The sequence below is a fragment of the Myotis brandtii genome, unplaced genomic scaffold (assembly GCF_000412655.1).
Source record: "Myotis brandtii unplaced genomic scaffold, ASM41265v1 scaffold681, whole genome shotgun sequence".
NCBI lineage: Eukaryota > Metazoa > Chordata > Mammalia > Chiroptera > Vespertilionidae > Myotis > Myotis brandtii.
The window spans coordinates 2,330,206-2,351,726 of record NW_005370660.1 but is presented as its reverse complement, the minus strand read 5'-3'; the positions used below and the strand labels follow the sequence as shown (position 1 = coordinate 2,351,726).

At 34.6% G+C, this 21,521-nt stretch overlaps 1 protein-coding gene across 1 annotated transcript in view; it reads left to right on the top strand.

The window, feature by feature from the left end:
• Window positions 1–21,521, top strand: part of ANKRD17 (ankyrin repeat domain 17) — a 163,520-nt gene that overhangs the window by 85,979 nt on the left and 56,020 nt on the right. The window contains 10 exon segments of the mRNA XM_014529477.1: window positions 1,168–1,255; window positions 2,375–2,502; window positions 2,722–2,865; window positions 3,286–3,388; window positions 4,800–5,546; window positions 9,598–9,746; window positions 17,893–18,004; window positions 18,148–18,293; window positions 20,329–20,471; window positions 21,038–21,251. Coding sequence (XP_014384963.1) covers window positions 1,168–1,255; window positions 2,375–2,502; window positions 2,722–2,865; window positions 3,286–3,388; window positions 4,800–5,546; window positions 9,598–9,746; window positions 17,893–18,004; window positions 18,148–18,293; window positions 20,329–20,471; window positions 21,038–21,251 — 1,974 coding nt within the window.

Here is a 21,521-nt window from a genome sequence, read left to right as displayed (position 1 = left end):
TTTTTTACAGAGAGGAAGGGAGAGGGATAGAGAGTTAGAAACATCAATGAGAGAGAAACATTGATCAGCTGCCTCCTGCACACTCCCTACTGGGGATGTGCCTGCAACCAAGGTACTTGCCCTTGACAGGAATCGAACCTGGGACCCTTGAGTCCGCAGGCCGATGCTCTATCCACTGAGCCAATCTGGTCAGGGCTATATTCTCATTATTAATGTTTCTTACCCTCTCCCTTCCTTTCTCTGAAATCAATAAAATCTTATTTTAAAATAAAATAAATACTTTATCAAAGGTATTTTTCTCAAACCTGTATATTCTAAGGTAGTGATGGCGAACCTTTTGAGCTCAGCGTGTCAGCATTTTGAATAACCCTAACTTAACTCTGGTGCCGTGTCACATACAGAAATTTTTTGATATTTGCAACCATAGTAAAACAAAGACTTATATTTTTGATATTTATTTTATATATTTAAATGCCATTTAACAAAGAAAAATCAACCAAAAAAATGAGTTCGCATGTCACCTCTGACACGCGTGTCATAGGTTCGCCATCACTGTTCTAAGGTCTGAAAACATTTCCTGTAGCATTCTCAATTACCCATCAATCACAAGGAAGCAATAGATTCTCCATCCTTTTGAAATCTAGAAATCTCTAGTAATATTTTATAATCAATGGTTGTAGAGTTAAGTTTCCTAGCCTTTTGCTTTTGTATAAGGTAAAATAGAGATAATGGAAAGTCAAAGAGAGAGATGTACTTACATCTGTATGAATTTACAGAAATTCATACAGATAGGATAAAAACTTTTGAAACAAAAATCACTTGGAGTGGATGAGATTAATGCTAATAATTTTGATCATTTTTAGAGGGCTATGCTAGAGTGCCATTCACTGTTCAGGTTTCACAATTCTTTTTGTAGAGAAAGAAGGAAAAATTACCCAGGTGGATTTAAATTAGGACATCACAATCACATGAATATATCTCTAGTTCTTAAATTATTTCCATAGGACATGTTTATAAATTTAGATTTCCTAAATTGAAATATGTATTCCTTAATTTCCTTCAAAGAATGATGTTTAATATATTTAGATTCAAAAATTAGTCTATCATGAGAAAGAATAATTGTTCCCTAGCAATTAAATATCAATTATGTATGTTTTTTTTAAATAGGAGCATGAATCTGAAGGTGGAAGAACTCCTTTAATGAAAGCTGCAAGAGCCGGTCATGTTTGTACTGTTCAGTTCTTAATTAGTAAAGGTAGGTTTGTGTAAAAATAGTAGGATTTTTTTTGTTTATTTTGTTTTTTAATCAAAGGAGTCTATCCCTGCACTCAGGTATTTAAAGACTGAGGGATAAAGGACATTTTGTTGGTATGCTGAGATTTTGTGAGTGGGTATTTGAAAAACATCCTGCAATACATAGAACAGGTACAAACTATGAAGAATGATCATGCTGAGTATCACCTTTGTCAAGAAACACTTTTATAAAGAAAAATTTCTCTATGTAAAACTTTAAGGGTTTAGATAACTTAAAGTCTGTTCTGTTCATGTAATAATATATCTTGAAATCTGGATTTTTATATTTATGCCACTGATTAACTTGGTAAAAGAAAAAGGCTGTATATAGAAAGACTTTATACAATTAAAAAGGCAGTTTATCAAAAATACTAAAGAAATGTACAGTTTGTAATTGTTTATACATTAAGACAAAAAAATCAGAAATATCTTACTGATTAAATTATTCGAACACTTACTTGTGATGGATGTTTATACCATAGTTTTTTCAAAAATGGAATTATTTACATACTCAGTATACTCTCTCTCCTTTACTTAATTTTAATGAATCTGACCAGCTTTTTCCTGCTATTTTATTTCCATTTTCCACATTGCTTAGCACAATGCTCCAAATCCCAGACGAATACCTGTTTTCATTCTCAGATATTCCCATTGGAAAAAGATGACATTATTATTCATTATTACTTTCTATGCCATGTTCATTCTCTGCAAACTTAGCCCTTGGTTTTTCGTCCACTTCTCTACTAAATAACAAAATGTAAATAAAATTACACATCTTAATTTTTAAAAACAGTGGTTACGTTAGTGTTATGTCCTTTTATTATCTTCTACTGGCACATATTGAAGTGTTTATAGATGAAATTATATCACATTTGTCTGGGATTTATTTTAGAATATTCAAGATGGCAGAGGAGAATTGATGTATATGTGAAACGAGATTGGACATTTATTTATAATCATTGAAGCTGGGTAATGGCTATGTGGGGCTTTATTATACTGTTCTCTTTATGTTTTTGAAATTTACCATAATTTAAAAAACCACACTCTAATAATATGATTTTCCATGCCTTGTCTGTTTCAGGAGCGAATGTGAATAGAACTACAGCTAATAATGACCATACTGTATTGTCCCTGGCTTGCGCAGGGGGTCATCTGGCCGTGGTGGAACTACTTTTGGCTCATGGGGCAGATCCTACTCATCGTTTAAAAGTATGTAACTCATATGTTTCAGGTAGCACTGTGGATTCTTTATTCTTGTACTAGAAAATATCTACAAGTTGCATTTATAATGGCATTCTTAGTGTATTCATTTACTAAATCAATGATTTTATTGTGTCTGGGACTTTTGGCTTTATTTTCCTTAAATAATTCTGTAAATTAACTTGTTTCAAAAAATGTTTCTTTTCCCTTCCATATCCACTCTTTTAGGATGGCTCGACTATGTTGATAGAAGCAGCAAAAGGTGGCCATACAAGTGTTGTTTGCTATCTTTTGGACTATCCTAATAACTTGCTTTCAGCCCCTCCACCAGATGTCACTCAGTTAACCCCCCCATCCCACGATTTAAATAGGGTAAGACTGAAAATGAAAGCACTTTATATTATATTTTCTTTATTCCCCTATTGCTCAGATTTTCAGTTTAAACTAGATTATTTTTTGTTGTGATATGTAGTTCTCTTTTTAGATGTACTTGATGTGGCTAATGAATATCTGGCATAATATGCAGATTATAGGTTGATAGGACTTTTCTCTCTTACAGCCAGAATAACCATTTGAATTTAAAGTTCATAAATGTCATGAAAAATAATTGGGTATCAACATATTTTAAGTAAATATGTTATTGTCTGAGAATAATGCCATATTAAAAATACTTTGAAAAAGAATAGAAAAAATATTTTGAATAAGTCTTTGTAACTTACAGTTCATTTAAAGCATATTATTTAATGCAGTGTATAGGAAAAGCGGAAACATAATTACTTTCCTTTGTCTTAGGCTCCTCGTGTACCAGTTCAAGCACTGCCCATGGTTGTCCCCCCTCAGGAGCCTGATAAACCACCTGCCAATGTTGCCACTACACTTCCCATCAGGAATAAAGGTCAGTTATACTTCTAAAGACTCTAACATGTTGTTGAGGTAAAAATGATAAGATTACAAAAGCCTAGCCATTTAAAATTATTTTTCCACAAAAATTGCATTTTATTGGCATAATTTAAAAAATTTTTACCAATGAAAAAAAGCATATTATTGGGAGAGAAGATAGTTAATAGCACTAACTTGTGCTAGAACTAGAAGTATTAGCAAGAGAAATTCAGATGTTCATCTTTGATGCAATTCTGATTATCCATGATTTCCTGTAATAACTGGTCATTTCTATTTATGTCAAAATGTTAGGCTGGGTATTAGTTGATTAATGTTTTTTTGTAAAACTAAATTTCTGTAGTGATATGAAGCATGAAATTAAAAAATTAGATTAAAATTTATTTTATAATAACTGGTATAATATATATTTCATATCTGGAATATCTTTTCTCAACCAATAACTAAAAGTTACTTCAGATATGCTTGTTTGTTTCCCTAGAATTCTGGAGGTCCATATTTGACTTGTGGTTGTTACACCATGCATGTTCATAAGTTATGTCCCAAAACCTTACAGCTACTAGTTTTAATCAGTTTTTCTTTTTAAAGAGTTTTACCTGAAGAACCAATGTGGTTTTAATTTTTGGTTTTTGGTTACCTATATTATTTTACCAACAAGAACACTAAGTGTTTTCACCAGCTCTTTCCAATCACTATTACCAATACTGATTGCTGTACCTGTAGCCAGGTCTGTTTTTTCATCTGGCTATCAGAAGATACAGTGGATGGTGTAGTCCAACATCTTTTCTTTCAGAGAAACTGAATCCCAATTCTCTGCTGGCCAGGTAGCTGTGGGAATATGTGAATTTATGTCTTGATTTTATCAGTCTTGAAGATGATAGGCCCCAACAAAGACATATTTTAGTTGGATTTTAATTTCCTGGCACCTCTCAGTGGTTTGGGTACTCTTTGTATGTATGTGTGTGTGTAAGGCACAACTATTAAATGTGGAAAAACCTTGACTTAGAGGTCTAAATTTTCCTTACATCTTAATAGTTTAGCATTATCTTTTTATTCTTATAATTTTTTACATCATTATGACCAGATTACACATAGCCTTATATTTTATTTTAATTACATCTCTTAGATATCACAAACCTGCATTCCTCTGTTGTCTAATTTTAGCCATGTGATATTTTTTAAATTCTGAAATTTATTTTCCAAAGATTACTCTAGCACATAAAATACATACATTTTATGTTTATGATAAAGAAGGTGAATTTGTTTTTAACTCCTTAACACAGTGCATTTTCACCTTCTATGGCTATGATAACTTGGTGCATAACTGTTGGCACTAAACCTCCCAACAGTAACTCTGTAATGAGGATGCCATTCATGTGCACTTCTGAGGGGGTTTCTTTTTTACACAGCTGCTTCTAAACAAAAGTCCAGCAGCCATTTGCCAGCAAACAGCCAGGATGTACAGGGTTACATCACCAATCAGTCTCCAGAGAGCATTGTAGAAGAGGCTCAGGGAAAGTTAACAGAACTGGAACAGAGGATAAAAGAAGCCATAGAAAAGAATGCACAGCTGCAGTCCTTGGAACTGGCTCATGCTGATCAACTTACCAAGGAGAAGATTGAGGAGCTGAACAAAACAAGGGAGGAACAAATTCAGAAGAAACAAAAGATTTTGGAGGAACTACAGAAAGTAGAACGAGAGTTACAACTGAAAACTCAGCAGCAGCTAAAAAAGCAGTATCTAGAGGTTAAAGCTCAAAGAATTCAACTTCAGCAGCAGCAGCAACAATCTTGCCAACATCTGGGACTACTAGCTCCTCTTGGAGAACAGCTTTCTGAAGGAGACTATGCACGATTACAGCAAGTGGATCCCGTTTTGCTTCAAGATGATCCCCAGCAGACTGCTGCTCAGATGGGTTTTGCACCAATCCAGCCTCTGGCCATGCCTCAAGCTTTGCCTCTGGCGGCAGGTCCATTGCCTCCAGGGTCCATCGCTAATCTTACAGAACTGCAAGGAGTAATAGTTGGACAGCCAGTACTGGGCCAAGCACAGTTGGCAGGGCTGGGGCAAGGAATTCTGACAGAAACACAGCAAGGGTTAATGGTAGCCAGCCCTGCTCAGACCCTCAATGACACGCTGGATGACATCATGGCAGGTGGGTTTATATTGTTATGAGCAGGTATCAAAATATGATTTGCTTAAGGCGAGTAAGAGTGTGCCACAATTTTTTGACATTGCCCAACTTGAGAACTATTTTTGGACTCTTGACCCATGTATATCTTTAGAAATATTAATTCAATCTCAGAAGTTTTCAAATGGATACAGGTCAAATTAAAGATTAGCTCGTTCAGTGCAAGTGACTGAAACGTTCTGGCTTAGCTGAGTAGGCTGGGAATCTAGGCTTTTCAGTAGTGGGGTTGATGTTTGATCTCTGGTTTTCGTTTTTGTTTTTTCTCTTTAAGTTCAGAATACTAAAATTGAATTTTATATTTTTTGCTTCTGTATTCACACCAAGAAACTGGGAAATTGATAGAAGTTGAAGTGCAAAACTTAGTAGGATATCAGGAAGCTTATTTGTAAACAGAAATACTTTATATCCTAATGGATCAGACTTCAAACCTGATGGATATTTTTTAAAAAATTTAAAGCACCTTTAAAACAATAATAAAGTACCAAACCAAATAGGGTTTGATTATACTGTATGTCAGTGATTTTTATCCCCTGTGAATGTTAATGTGTAGTCTCTTTCTAATTGTATTATGGGAAGGTATGGTCGGGTCCCCTCACAATATCACAAATATCTCTTTAAATGTGTAATCAGAGAAGGAAAAAAAAAAAGAAAATGTGTAGTCAGAGAAATTTTATTTCATTATAATTAGTTTCGTTGGCAAGAAGAAATATTTTAGAAGGTTGTTTTAATGGTTTCCGTTTTTGGTACCTACTTTTTCATAAATTCTGTAACAAACTAGTGCAATGACATTTCACAGGATTATAAACCATAAGAATGTTATATTGAGACAGATCATTTTCTTCATTAAAAAAAGCTAATGAAAAAGAGAAAATTGAAGAAGGAAAGGGGGGGGGGAAGAGTTAAATAGTTCTCTCCTCCTATTTTTATTCTTTTGTCTGTACTTTAAAAGACTTGAATTTTTCTGATTTTGAAATTATATTTAGTAACATTACATATTATGGTGACATTATATGTGATTTAATGTTCACCTTTTAAAAGAATAACCTAAATTGTATAGTGTAGACATTCAGAAACTAAGAAACCAGCTAATGAGACAGATTTTGTATACTTAAAATCTGCTCTAAAGTTTCCCAGTTCCCTTTTAAAATCACCTCAACAGTAATATACGGAATGAAAGTCTCTGCTAATCTTAATAGGGTACAATAATTATCTTGGGGGAAAATGGTATTAATCATTAAGAATTGTAAAGATTCTCTTAAGAATTTAATTTTTCTATAGATTTGAAAATTGCTACTAATCACCATTAGCTGGTTATAATAATTGGGAATACAATTTAAAGGAATTTGGTATCTTATGAAAATTGGAGAACAGTAGCCCCAATTACTTCCATAGCCATTAATCTAGATCATAATGGTGTTCTATTATGTCAGTTGATCTACCAATGAATGTATAGAGTTAAGTGTTACTTTTCCAATTAAATGAAGAATGGACATTCTATACCAAAGAATATTTAATATTTTTTGATGTGCTACCAGAATTTACCTGATGTTCTTGGGCATAGTTATCAACAGTGATTTGTCAGTTAGTTGTATGGTGTTTGTGCTGATGAGAATTATTTGAGGTTTGTAACGTAGTTTTTCTGTTGATTTTTTTACCAAAGAAAAACATTAGAGTCTGCCTGTGTGTTCCAGGTTTTTAAGTATAAAAAAATTTTTTAAGCACATAACTTTTCAGGATATATGACAAATACTTGTCATATTATGAAAATACTTCTTTCTTATGCTTATTTGCATAGGGATAGAAGAAATGGCAGAAGGAAGAACAGGTTTAAAAAAGCCCAGCTACCTACGTGAAACCTATCCGTCGTCATGCATGTGCACATGCATATATACTCCAGCACTCATTTCTGCAATCTTTCTTTAAAGTTTTGTGGTAGTACTTGTTCTTTCAGTTGACTAATGACCATTTTGTGTTTCTTAATATCTTACAACCTCATTATGCTCAGTTGTCCTTCATTCAGCATAAAACTCTGTTCTTTTTTCGTTATGTCCCATTTATTAGACTGCTCTAACAAGGTTCAGTATCTTTTTCTCTAGTACTTGGCTGGCCAAATTCTGTCTTCCCTGCCCTATCTACTTGCCAAAGCAAAATCAGTTCTCTGTTTAACTAGTCTTAGTACCTTACCTTTGCTGTGCTCTCAGGTTCCTTCTTTTCTTACCGGGTATTAAAACTTTTCTAAACATCTGGTCTCCCTCTCTAAAATCTAACCCCAAATATGAAGTCCCACATGTAAAGATCTGTACCAGAGTTTCTTCACATGCCTACGTATTTATAATTATTACTTTAACTATAGAGAATGGATGAGTGACAGTTATTTAGTTTTAAATAAGGAAATGAAATGGGGGGATTGTTTTTTTCCTATCTCCTCTTAGATGAGATGATAAGAATAATTTGACCAAAAATAAGAAAACCAATTTAAGTATGTTCTTTAAGGAATTTATTCCAATTGAAATGTAAATAGTCATACATTTTATATTTTTGAAATTTATAGATAAAATATATACATTTAAATTATCTTGATTTTTAAAAAATGAATGTACAGGCTATCAATATGGAGTAATAATATCAAGGTCATTAGATGATCAATTAAATATATTAGTATAAGCCCTTTTCTATTGATCTGATTCCGTAAGGCTTCAAAACAGTGTTTTGTGTTTTGATTTGGTTTGTTTTGTTTCGTTCCCTTTTTTGTTTTTCATTTGGCTTTTAAGTGGACTTAAAAAATGTGTAATTTTAGAATGTGTGTTACTATAATGTATAGTATATGTTTGTGCCTGAACTAAGGATTTTATGTAAAATAGATTTCTTAATTGACAATCATGTTTATAATTGTTATAAGATCGATTTTAGTTTTGTTCTTGGTGGGATTATAACCTCTTTTGTCTGGTTTCAGATCCAGTTGTGTATCATGATTGTTTTCTGTCTGATGTAGTTGATAACTAAGTTGGTAACATACATCTACACTACTGTTGACCATTCAAAGATTAATGCCCAAAATTTAGTGCTACAGCATTTTTAATAGGGGAAAAAAGGATTGGTGTTCACATATCGACTCCAGAAGTGAGTTGATGTGGGAATAAAGTACCCTTAACTGCCACCTCCTTTGGAGTTCTACCACATCAAGTACTGACCTAATTAAATTAGCCCCTCTCAATTTGCATCTTTTTGTGAAAATATCATGTGAAATTATACTTAGAAGAACTAACAGTAATCTGTATCTGAAGGATGTTTGTGTGCATACATTTATTTCTACCCTAATCTTTTAATTTCGTCCTTATATGTCAGTGTGATTGCTGGATTGATTGGTAGACATTTTATCCCCTCAGAATACTTCTACATGTGAGAAACTGTATTTCTGTGTGAGGATCAAATTTTTATATTTGACTATGCTGTCATAGTAAGGACTGCAATTCAGAATATAATTATCCTCCTGTCTGCAGTTAAATAGTAGGCGGCATTTTTAAATGATTGGATAGCAAGGTTCTCCCAAACAGTGATATTACTTATATTAGTTATAGAATATAAGGTGTGGAATTGGCAGGTAAAAATCACATTCTTCTCCTTCTGAACATGCCTATTTTATCTTTTATTCCTTTTCTGACTAAGAAGGTATAATGGACAACATATCCAATTGCATTTATATTTAATTTAGATTCATAAAAATATTTTTGTTTTCAGGGTTATTTTGAATTAAGGTTTTATGATTACATACCATAAGAGAGGAATTTGTTTTTCAAGTGATTAATTAGAAAATGGGTTACTCTCAGTATACATTATAATTTTGGACTGTTGTCCAAAGTCAGAAATAACCAGGATAATGAGTTACTAGTGCTGTGGCAGTCTACCTGTAGACATTCTGTTTTTTAAGAAGTCTATAAATATTTTCCAATAATTATTTCTTACTGTTACCTAACAATGTTTTATCCTTATTAAGTGCAGTTATTTTGTTCAACAGCAGTCAGTGGAAGAGCATCTGCAATGTCAAACACTCCTACCCACAGTATCGCTGCTTCCATTTCCCAACCTCAGACTCCAACTCCAAGTCCCATCATCTCTCCTTCAGCCATGCTTCCTATCTACCCTGCCATTGATATTGATGCACAGGTAAGCTTCAAATGATGGAAGTATATCTTCATTAGACACATTAATCAGTGATTTAAATGATCTTAGAATGCTTTGTCTCTGGGCAGAGACTTGAGCCACTATTCGAAATAAATTAGAATCTACATTTAAAAATATAAAAACATCAAATATGGATTATTACTAATAATTATGTGATGGTCTAATTTCTAAGGTCATCAAATAATCCTTTTTAAAACACGTTAGTTTACAGAGGATATAAAAAGAAATAACTTAAGGTTTGTGTGTATTTTCTTCTACTCGTAAATGAAAAGATATGCTTTAAAATTCATAATGGATTGCATATAAAAGAAAAGATTGAGGGTGGTGCTGGCAGGGGCAGAGGGTAAGTGGAAGTGGAAGAAGGCATAGAGGGGATAAATGGTGTGTGGGGGGGAGGAATTAAAAAATAGTAAAAAAAAAAGATTGTTCCATTTATATCACATTTACTCAGTAGCATTTATATCATCTTTGAAAATTGTGATCTTGCTGACTGACATGTAGTGAGTGTGTGTGTGTGTGTGCGTGTGTGTGTGTTAAACACTGTTAAGTAAAAAACAAAAAAACAAAAACCCAGTTCTTAAAAAAGATAGTTTACTATGAAATCTCAAGGCAAAGTGAGGTTAGGAGGAGAGGATAAGTTGTGTTTTATCCTAAAGAAATGCTAAGAGACCTAGCTTAGAAAACAGTTGAGCAAGGTAAGGGTATATGGCCTACTTTAGGACTGAAAAATGACAGTTCATTTAGTTTTATATTTTGACTAGAGGCCTGGTGCATGAAATTTGTGCATGAAGGGGGCGGGTCCCCTCAGCCCAGCCTGCACCCTCTCCAATCCAGGACCACTGGCTCCTAACTGCTCACCTGCCTGATCGCCCCTACTGGCCCCCCTGCCCGCCTGCTCACCCCTACCCGCCTCTGCCTGCCAGCCTGGTCGCCCCCAATTGCCCCCCTTGCCAGCCTGGTCACCCCTCACTGCCCCCCCCAGCCAGCATGGTGCTCAGTCGTTTCGTCATCCCTCACTATACCCCTGTCGGCCTGGGTGCCCCACGCAGCCTGGTGCTCAATCATTTGGTCGCCCCTCACTACCCTCCTGCCGGCCTGGGCACCCCACGCAGCCTGGTGCTCAATCGTTTGGTCGTCCCTCACTAACTCCCTTACGCCCCTGCCGGTCTGGTCGCCCCACACAGCCTTGTGCTCAGTCGTTTGTTCGTCCCTCGCTAACCCCCCGCCAGCCTGGTCACCCCACACAGCCTGCTGTTCAGTCGTTTGGTCATCCCTCACTAACCCCCCTGTCGGCCTTGTCGCCCCACTCAGCCTGTTCAGTCGTCCGTTCAGTTGCGATGGCCCTTGGCTCTTTATATAGATAGAGTGTGTATTGGGGGTGGGGGGGTTACATGATAAAACTTTCTTTTATAAATGATCAGTTCTTTATTTAAACTTGAATTTCAGGACGTATGTGTGTGTGTTATTGGACCATTAAGAACATACACTCTTAACATGTTTAAAATAAAGCTTGTTGGGGGACAGGGGTGGACTGGAAGAGGTAAATAGGAGGGGAAAGGGTACGTATGTAATACTTGCAACAACAAAGATTTTAAAAAATAAAAAATAAACTATTGTGATATAAAAAATACATAGCTTGTCATTAAAATGTTTCTTGGTAATACTGTGAAAAAGGAATTTCAGTTCCATTCTTACTTGCTTCCCAAATGTTTGTATCTTTTCCATTGTTTTAACTATTTTTTAGCACTTAAAATTGTCAGGGAATGTTTTTAAGGAGTTATCTAATCTTCAGACTATATATACAAGGTATCTACTCTTGTTTTTTTAATATATATATTTTTATTAATTTCAGAGAGGAAGAAAGAGGGAGAGAGCGATAGAAATATCATTGATGAGAGAGAATCATTGATTGGCTACCTCCTGCACACCCCACACTAGGGATCGAGCCCCCAACCCAGGCATATGCCCTGACAGGGAATCAAACCATGATCTCCTGGTTCATAGGTTGATGGCCAGAGGAAGGTAGCTGCTCTTAAGTACTCATTTCCCTGATGAAGAAACTGAGACTAAGAGATTATTCATTTTGCTTACAATCACTTAATTTAGCTAACTAATGGGGCTGGGGGTCATACTTAGGTCAGTTTGACTTCAAAGACAACTTTCTAACCTAACATATACTATACGGCCTTCTTTAAAAATATGAGACATTTACTTGAACTCTAATGGCTCACTTTTAATATTGATAGTGTTGTAGAATTGGATTGAACTTGGTATTGAATTTGTATTATTTTCCTCCAATTTCTTTTACTCTTGAGGTTATGTTTTTTCTTGTTGTTTTTTAAAATACATTTTTATTGATTTTTAGAGAGATAGGAAAGGAGAGGATTAGAGAGTTAGAAACATCAATGAGCGAGAAACATCTATCTGCTGCCTCACCAGGGATCGAGCCTGCAACCCTGGCATGTGCTCTGACCAGAAGTCAAACCTGCACCACACCAGCCGGGCAGAGGCTGTTATATTTTAACCACAAGTATATTTTCTAGTTTTTGTGGGTTCAAGAATTAACCCATAAGCAAAAGTAAAAACTTAACATGTTAAACGCCCAGCCTGTTTTGTCTTCCAGACAGAAAGTATAGTGTCAGTCACCGGTGACTGACATGGGGCTTAACGTGTTAACTAAAATGTAAAAGAATTTCTTTTAAAAAATGCTTTTCAATAAAACACTGCAGGAAAAGTTCCTCCACATATGATCATGATTTTATTGAATTTGAAATTATTGTAGTGACAGTGAAATTTTACCTGACTATACCACCCAACCATCACTGTATTATAAATTAATCTCTGAGAAGTTACACATAGATACTTTAAAAATTAGTATTAGTTAATTTTAAAAAGTGTAACTTATATTTTAAATGTCGTAGACATGTTTATATAAAAAGATTTAACTGTGGTTCCTTAAGAATCTGCTCCTTCTTTACCTGGTCTCTACATGGAGGTTTTTCCAGTAGCCTAGAATGAGTTAATACTACTTTTCATGGAGTTTAGCATAATTGCTTAGTTAGACATTAGGAAGTGTCTTCTTTGGGAAACAATATAAAATGAATATTCAGAAATAATTGTTCACCATTTTTTTCTTTAATTTTAATGTTAACTTTGTATTTAATCTAGTTTTTATGATACCAAGCAGTTATGTTAAATGATAAAAATAAAGATTCCTTTATACTAAACTAGAGGCCCGGTGCACAGATTCATGCACTGGTGGGGTCCCTTGGCCTGGCCTGCACCTTCTCACAATCCAGGACCCCTCGGGAGATGTTGAACTGCCGGCTTCGGCCTGATCCCCGCAGGCCAGGCTGAGGTACCCCACCAGTGCACAAATCTGTGCACCAGGCCTCTAGTATGTATATAAGATCTTTGGTTGTTAATCTCTTCCCGCCCTCCCCCCTCTCCCCTTCCCTCTGAAATTCATCAGTCTGTTCCATGTTCCCCTGCCTGTGCATTGAATATCTGCCCCATTTGGTGGTCAGTGTACATCATAGCTACTGGTCAACCGGTCACTTAGGCTTTTATATATATATAGATTCATCTGAAATTTTTTCTAGATTCTAAAATGAAAATTCATTGAGATTTTACTTACCGGATATTTTGGTTTATGTGTGCAAGTACTGTGCCATAACAGACAAGTGATATGATAAACTTCCTTCCTGTTTTGAAAGATGAAACATTCTCTAATAATTTAAGCCTTTATTTGTTTATTCAATAAGTCTTGACATGTATATTTTTCACTTTATAACTTTTAATTTAATCTAGTCTTCATAACAATCCCATGAAGTAGATACTGCTATTAACATTTTACATATGAGAAAAGTGAGACTTAAGAGATAATAACTACCTTGCCCAACAGCTAATTTATGGTAGAGCCAGTTTTCAGACAATCCCTGCATTCAGGCTCTAGAATCTATGCTTTTAAAATACTGCCTATGCTATCTGTTTTAACCTGGTAAATTAGAGTCTAGAAAATGAGTCACCACCTACATGGCAAAAGATCACATGTCCTTCATCTTTGCATCTTTTCTGCATATTCCCTTGGCCATATTGCATATTTATATCAAATCTTAATTTAAGGAAGAACAAAAGAAATGTGAATTTTTTTCAAAGCCTCAGTATATGTCTCCTTTTTAAAATGATAATGATTCTTAAAGTGGTCATGCCTTAAACTCCTTTAATTGATTAAGATGCTCAGGAACTAATATTTTTAACAAGAATTAGCAGAAACCATGTTTAATTCCCGGACATTGCTGAATGCTTTAGGTAGGAGTTTACATTTTTTATAAGGTTCCTCAAATCTTATATAACTAGAAATAACCTTAGGTGTGCAAGTGTTTACCACAGGCTTTTCAACTCTCGTGTAATGGTTTTATTGAATCGGGTCTGAATATTTTCAAAACAAGATTGATACCACATTAAAATTTATTTTAGGAAACATTCATAAATGATAGTTTGGAGGAATTACTTGGGCTGTTATTACTATAAGTTTTGACAGCATCTTTATCAATTTGGGATGGGATAGGTCTCTATTTGGGGGGTGGGAGGGTGGAAACCTCATTTCAAAAATTATTTCATTCTTGTCCTGGCTGGTGTGGCTCAGTTGGTTGGGTGTCCTTTCATGCACCAGGAGGTTACCTGTTCTATTCCCAGTCAAGGGCACATGCTGGGGTTGCAGATTCTATCCCTGGTAGAGGGCATACAGGAGGCAGCCAGTGGATGGTGTGCTCTCGCATCAATATTTATCTCTCTCCCTGCCCCTCTCTCTAGACTATTCTTTTTTTTAAAAAAAAATTATTTTGCCCTGGCTGGTTTTTCTCGGTTGTTAGAGCATCAGTCTGCAGGTTTGATTTTTGGTCAAGGGTACATACCTAGGTTACAGGCTTGTTCCCTGGCCCTGGGGCTGGGGCGCATGTGAGAGGTAACCAATTGATGCCTCTCTGTCTCTTTCTCTTTTTCTTTCTCTCTCTCTTTTTCTCCCTCCTTTCCCTCCCCACTCCCTCCGTTCCACTCTCTAAAAATCAATGGGAAAAATATATCCTCAAGTGAGGATTAACAAAATAAACTTCTTTCATTCTTATCTTTAAAAGATTGCCACAAAATGTTATACAATGAAGTTACCCACTCTTAAATTCCCCAAGGAATTTGACCAACTCTCTTTTCTCAGGTTTAAATATACTGTTTCTTCAATTCTCATAATGCATTGTTCAATATTTCTCTCATAGTTTGAGCCACTACGTTTGTCCTATATAGTAATCAGTAAGTTCCTAGTGATCAGGGTCAACCCTAGAGTATTTAGCAGAGTACTTTGATATAAAAGGTATTTAATAAATATCAGTCGAAATGATGTTTTATAATGTGATTTTAAAAAAGAGTATTTTATTAATCCCCTAAAATTTTCATACTTATCTTTTTCACATTTTGTCTCTTCATTCTCTATTTTTAAGATTGATACCAATTTCCTAAATTACTCTTTAATCTTTAACCCCAAGAAGATGTTTAGAAACCTTATAAACTTTATGAAATTGAGTCTTCTACTCATTGAGAGCACCTAAGACAGATAGGCTTATGTTACATTGACGTTAGTTGTGCCTTAGCTGTGATGTAATAGAAAAGCAGGATTTTGTGTGACCATCGGAAGGTTGTTACTCTGAGCCTTTGTCTCCTTTTCTCTAAAATCAGTAATTTCTTCTTATAAACCTGAAATGAAGATCAAAGACTTCACAATCAGAGCTGTCACTCATTTACGTATTCATGTCCTTCTCCGTTGTTGTAGTTGGTGCATCTCTCCCTTGTGGCCATCCCTGATCTCTGCAGTCAGTAGCTCTGCTCTCTGCCAGCCTCTTCTGCAGAGCAGCTTTTGCGGTCTCCCTCTTCATCACTGACTAGTAGGCTTTTCTTATTTCTTGAATCTTTATCAGTTTTGTCTTTTATCTCGTTATTCTTTTTTTTTTTTTTTTGTAATGGAATTTGTTTTTTAGAACTATTGACCTTCTGGGAGAATATGCCTTTCCTTTTAATATTTATTACATAAATATAATAAATAGTATATAAATACACAAATACATTAAATATAGTGTGTTCATATATACAGGGTGGGGCAAAAGTAGGTACAGTTGTTCGTATGGAAAAAAGGTAGGTTTACAGTTGTGAGTATGCGGAATGCAGAGTTTATTTTTATATTAACATTTACTAATCTATTATTTTTCATATGATCAACTGGAAACCTACTTTTGCCCCACCCTCTATAATCCTTTATTTCATTAGTAATAGTCTTCGAATGTGTAACCCTATTGCCGTTCATTTAACTTAATTATTATTTTTTCCTAACAAGGCAACAATTATAGATGGAAGGTACAGACATAAATAAAACATGTTTATTACCTTCTAGGAATCAATAGTCTTCTGAGGTTGATAGAAACATAACTAATGTTAGTATAAGGAAGATTGGCATTAAGTGCTATAATAGAGGTACATATGTAAGATGGCTTAGAACAGCTCTGTGTAATAGAAAAATAATATAAGACATATATGTAATTTAAAGTTTTCTAATAGCCACATTTAAAAAAGCAAACAAATAGGTGGAGTGAATTTTAAGAATGTATTTTAACTTAATATATCCATAACACTATTGTTTAAATATGTAATTAATATAACAAATTGTTATTTTACATTTTTATTTCATACTAAAGTCTTCAAAATTTGGTGTGTATGTTACATTTACAGCTTAAAGTGATCAAATAAATCAGTCCCAAACTAATTGGATGTTTTGTCACCTTGTTTAAAAAACATCTCAACTTGGACTTCATTGGAAATATTTGATTTGTACTTCAGTTTGATTAAGTAGATTGCAATAGATTTGATTAAGTTGAAAAAGTAGATTCATATACTCACATTGCTCCAGGCATATACTAAAAAGCTTTCTAATAACCAAATCAAGTATCAGTTTTAAAATTTATATTAAATTAGATAAAATTTAAAACTTAGTTCCTTAGTCACACTGTACATGTTGCTAGTAGTTACCTTTTTTTATATCACACAAATTAGAGTACTAAAAATATGAGGACTTGGTTCACTAAATAAGCATTTCAAGTATGGTAGAGATAACAGCTGGCTAATCCATTCTTGGTTACTATCATTAGCAGAAGTAAGAGATAAATTGTGTATAAATAGTGTCGTGTCTCAATTATTATAGTTTTTCTTTCCAAATACTCTATTTTGTATATATTTCTTGTTCTTCTTGTTATTTGGGGGCTTTGTTCTCTAATGCAGTAAAGTTCTGTGGGAAAAAAATTTTTCAGTACAAGGCTTGATTTTCAACTTTTTTAACTGGGTCCAGAACAGTTAATATAGCCTCACTGCTGAGGATTTTACTTAATATTCTTTGTGTTTTGAAATCTTTCTACTCTGGCTGGTCGGAACCAAACTATTCCAGGCCCTGTGTAATCTCTGGGTGTTGTTCAGCCTGATGATACCTTTTGGGGGTCTTTCCCTGACCTCATGCAAATGTGCTGATCAAAACTCAGCTGAAGACTCCAGGGAAACCCTCTACAGATCTCTGTAGTTTTCATTCTCTGTAGCAATTTCCTCTCCAGTACTCTGCCCCAAGAGGTTCTAGTCACCGTAACTTCTACAAACTCTGTCTTCTCAATTCAGGGAAATTGCCAGGCTGTGTTCGAATACCCTCTTTTTGCACTGCAGCCTGGAAACTAGGCAGTAAGTTGAGTAAATCATTCCTGTCCTCAGGGATTACTGTCACATAACTGCCATTAATGGCTGGAATCGAAAGTGAGTCCACAGTATTTCTTTTAATCGTGTAGCTGAAAACAGCATATGGTTGAAAATCATGCTGCTTTTCTTCATGTTTGCTTCAAGAATTGCCCATGAAGTTCAAATATTTGTAACCTTTAAAAAAAGTCACAGGTTGATCACTAATGGAAAAAAGGCAACTTACTATCAAATGTTTGCTATAGTAGAGGATACATATCTACTTGTGTGTATTTGGTACATGTATATATTATGGAATTGATGTTAACATTTTAAAATTATATAATAAGCTAATCATAAAATTAATTTTTTACAGACTGAAAGTAATCATGACACAGCACTAACACTTGCCTGTGCTGGTGGTCATGAGGAACTGGTACAAACATTGCTAGAGAGAGGAGCTAGTATTGAGCACCGAGACAAGAAAGGTATGGCCAACTTTTGTTAATATTTTTTTTCTTCTGGAATATTTGTGTTCTGTAAAGAAATGCTACTACTTCCAGGTCTATTTTGATGGAAAATAGTATTGTTCCTTTGCTTAGCATGTAGTGAGATCATTATTTTTCTCCAGGTTTTACTCCACTCATCTTGGCTGCTACAGCTGGTCATGTTGGTGTTGTGGAAATATTGCTGGACAATGGTGCAGACATTGAAGCTCAGTCAGAAAGAACCAAGGACACACCACTATCTTTGGCTTGTTCTGGGGGAAGACAGGAGGTAACAATTTCTCCAGTGTAATTTTTTCTCTCCATCTATTTAGTAAATTTATGCCTTAACTTATATGATTGTATGGTGACAATCGATTGACATTTAGATTTATCACAACCCTGGAGCATGCCTTCTCCGAGTGTCTCCACTATTCCTAACTCTGATCTTGAACTAATGGGAAGAGGTTTATACTATCTTTTATCTTCACATATTTGAGTCTGTATTTGCCAGTCTGTTTATTAACATTTATTTGTTATTTTCCAGTTAGTATTTTAGGATATACTAGTAGTTTAATATTTAATAATAAGAGCAAGGGTAGGAGTTATGATCTTAAACAATCCTTAACTTCTGTGTCTTATTTGTAAAAGGAAGATGAAAATACTAGTACCTGTTGTCAGACTTGTTTGGTACAGTAAGTGACATAATGGACAAAAGATTTATAAATGGCCAGTAAGCATTTAAATGCTAAATATTTTTGGCTGTCAGAGAATGCAAATTAAGATACCACCACACAGCCACTAGAATGGCTAAAATATAAAGACGGACAATACCAAATGTTGCCAAGGGTGTGGAGCAACCAGAACTCACTCATTATCGATAAGAGTGTAAGTAATACAACCACTTTAAGCAGCTTTATTCAAAATTCTCAAAAACTAGAAATGGCAAAGTTGTTCATCATTGGGATAGTAGGTAGCTTATTATATATTACTAGAAGCCTGTTGCATGAAGATTCGTGCAATAGGCCTTCCTTCTCCTGGCTGCTGGCACCAGTTTTCCTCCAGCACCCGGGACCCAGGCCTTTGGTCCAGCCACAGCGGAGAAACCAAGCCTCTTCAGTCTTCAGTCTTCACTCCAGCCGGAGCCTTCAGTTTTTGCTCTGCGCCTGCATATGCAAATTAAACGCCATCTTTGTTGGGTTAATTTGCATAGTTGCTCTGATTGGCTGGTGGGTGTAGCGGAGTGACACCAATTTGCATGTTTCTCTTTTATTAGTGTAGATTTAATGGAATGCTACACAGTATATACAAATGACTCTCAAACACTGATTTCATGTATATGAAGATCTAAAATAGATTAATCTGTGGGTGGGGTTGCCTGGGAAAGGGCATGAGTAAATAACAGGAATTTAAATTACATTATGTTTATGAATGTCAGTATTCAGTGAATGTAAATTAAGTTTTGAGCATTTATTGTTTCACCTGAAAAAATTTTACATAAAATTTCACCCAAAAAACCTGAAAACAAGTACATTAAAGTCTAGATAATGATACACTTGCTGATGTATGTAAGGAAAATGGCAAATGTCTGTAATTTACTTTGTGATGAAATGCAAAAAATTATGAAGAAATATGAAAAAGTAAGTATAGTAGAATATTATTTGTAGAATCTAGGTGGTGAGTATATGTATATTTTTTAACTTTTCTGTATGTTTGAAAATTTTCATGTTAGGGAAAAATGTGTTAGCTTTATACCAAGTTTTTTTTTTAACAAAAAAACTTGACAGTAAGTTAAAAAAAAGTATTTTAAAGGCATTCACATGTTTAAATGAAAAAATTGTGTTCTATTTTACCACTGTTTGGTAGAATAACACAGAAATACTATTTCCAAAATAGTATTGTACAACAACACATAAGATCCAGATTTCATGAATACACTGCTGTTTCAACAGATTCCAAAGTGGATTTTTTGCTTGAAAAGCTGTCTCTTTTTGGCTTCTAAGATTTCTTGCTATCAGTTGAGACTGTGTTTGTGCAAAAAATGAAAGAAGGATTTTTTCCTTCTTTTGTTATACAATAGACCAGAACAAAAAAGAAATTAAAATGCCCAAGTTTCAGAATCCATCCCCAGTGGGGGGCGTACAGGAGGCAGCCAATCAGTTATTCTCTCTCATCATTGATGTTTCTATCCCTCTCTCCCTCTCTTTTTCTCTCTCTGAAATTTAAAAAAAAAAGTTAAAAAAAAATATGTACCTTGCAAATTGTCTCAATGTAAGAAAAAAAATCCATTTCTTCCTTCCTTTCCCCTTTCTCTTCCCCCCCGCCAGGTGGTGGAGCTATTGTTAGCTCGAGGAGCAAATAAAGAACACAGGAATGTTTCTGATTACACACCTCTAAGCCTGGCTGCTTCTGGTGGCTATGTGAACATTATCAAAATATTACTAAATGCAGGAGCCGAAATTAATTCTAGGCAAGTTTTATTCTCTATCTATAAGATCCTTAAAAGTGTTATGTTAAAATGGTATTTGTAGAACAATTATCTTATATTAAAAAGGAAATGCCTTCATTACAAGTTTAGAATGTAAATTGCTAGAGATTTTTAAGATTAATTTTATTTACATATTTAAAACTGTTGACATAGAACTTGAAAAACTATCCATTACTGTATTTCTTATGGTACTAAAAGTAAACACATCTTATGAGTTTTTATTAAGCAAGTATGTGCTTTAAAATGGAAAGTCCATCTTAATAGTCTAATGATTTAATAATTATTTTTCAGCCCAAGTCATTATGTTGAATGAGATACAGAAAGTATTCTAGATCTGGGTGGTAAAATATTTCTAATGGAGTTTTGGTATTATCTCAAAGAAATATTAGACTAGGGCTAAGAAAAATGATTATAGTATTTTAAGTAATCCTGCAAAATAAAGATTCTTAAATATATCCTGAAGCAGAATTATATATTGCCATCCAGTTTTTCTGGGACATTTAAAATGTGTATTTTCTGTTTTGTTCTCCTCATACCTCTACCCCCAGAACTGGTAGCAAATTGGGCATTTCTCCTTTGATGTTAGCAGCTATGAATGGGCACACAGCTGCAGTTAAACTCCTATTAGACATGGGCTCTGACATAAATGCTCAGATAGAAACCAATCGGAACACTGCCCTTACCTTAGCCTGCTTCCAAGGAAGAACTGAAGTGGTTAGTCTTCTGCTTGATAGAAAAGCAAATGTGGAACACAGAGCTAAGGTAAGAAAACGTTCAAAATTTGTACATGGATTTATTGGTTTGATATTTAAGGCGTCTAGTAGCAATATGCTAAATATAGTCTTAGTATTTGCTAGTAACATTTATCACTCTGTAGAACTCATTCAAACATTAACTCTTGAAAATACCTCAAAAATAAATTTTAGAGGTAATAATGACGTTAGAATTATCAGCAGAAAATATGTACCATTATGAAAGAGAAGATGGGGAACATTTATTAAGTGCCAGTTATATGCCAAATGCTTACTTGCA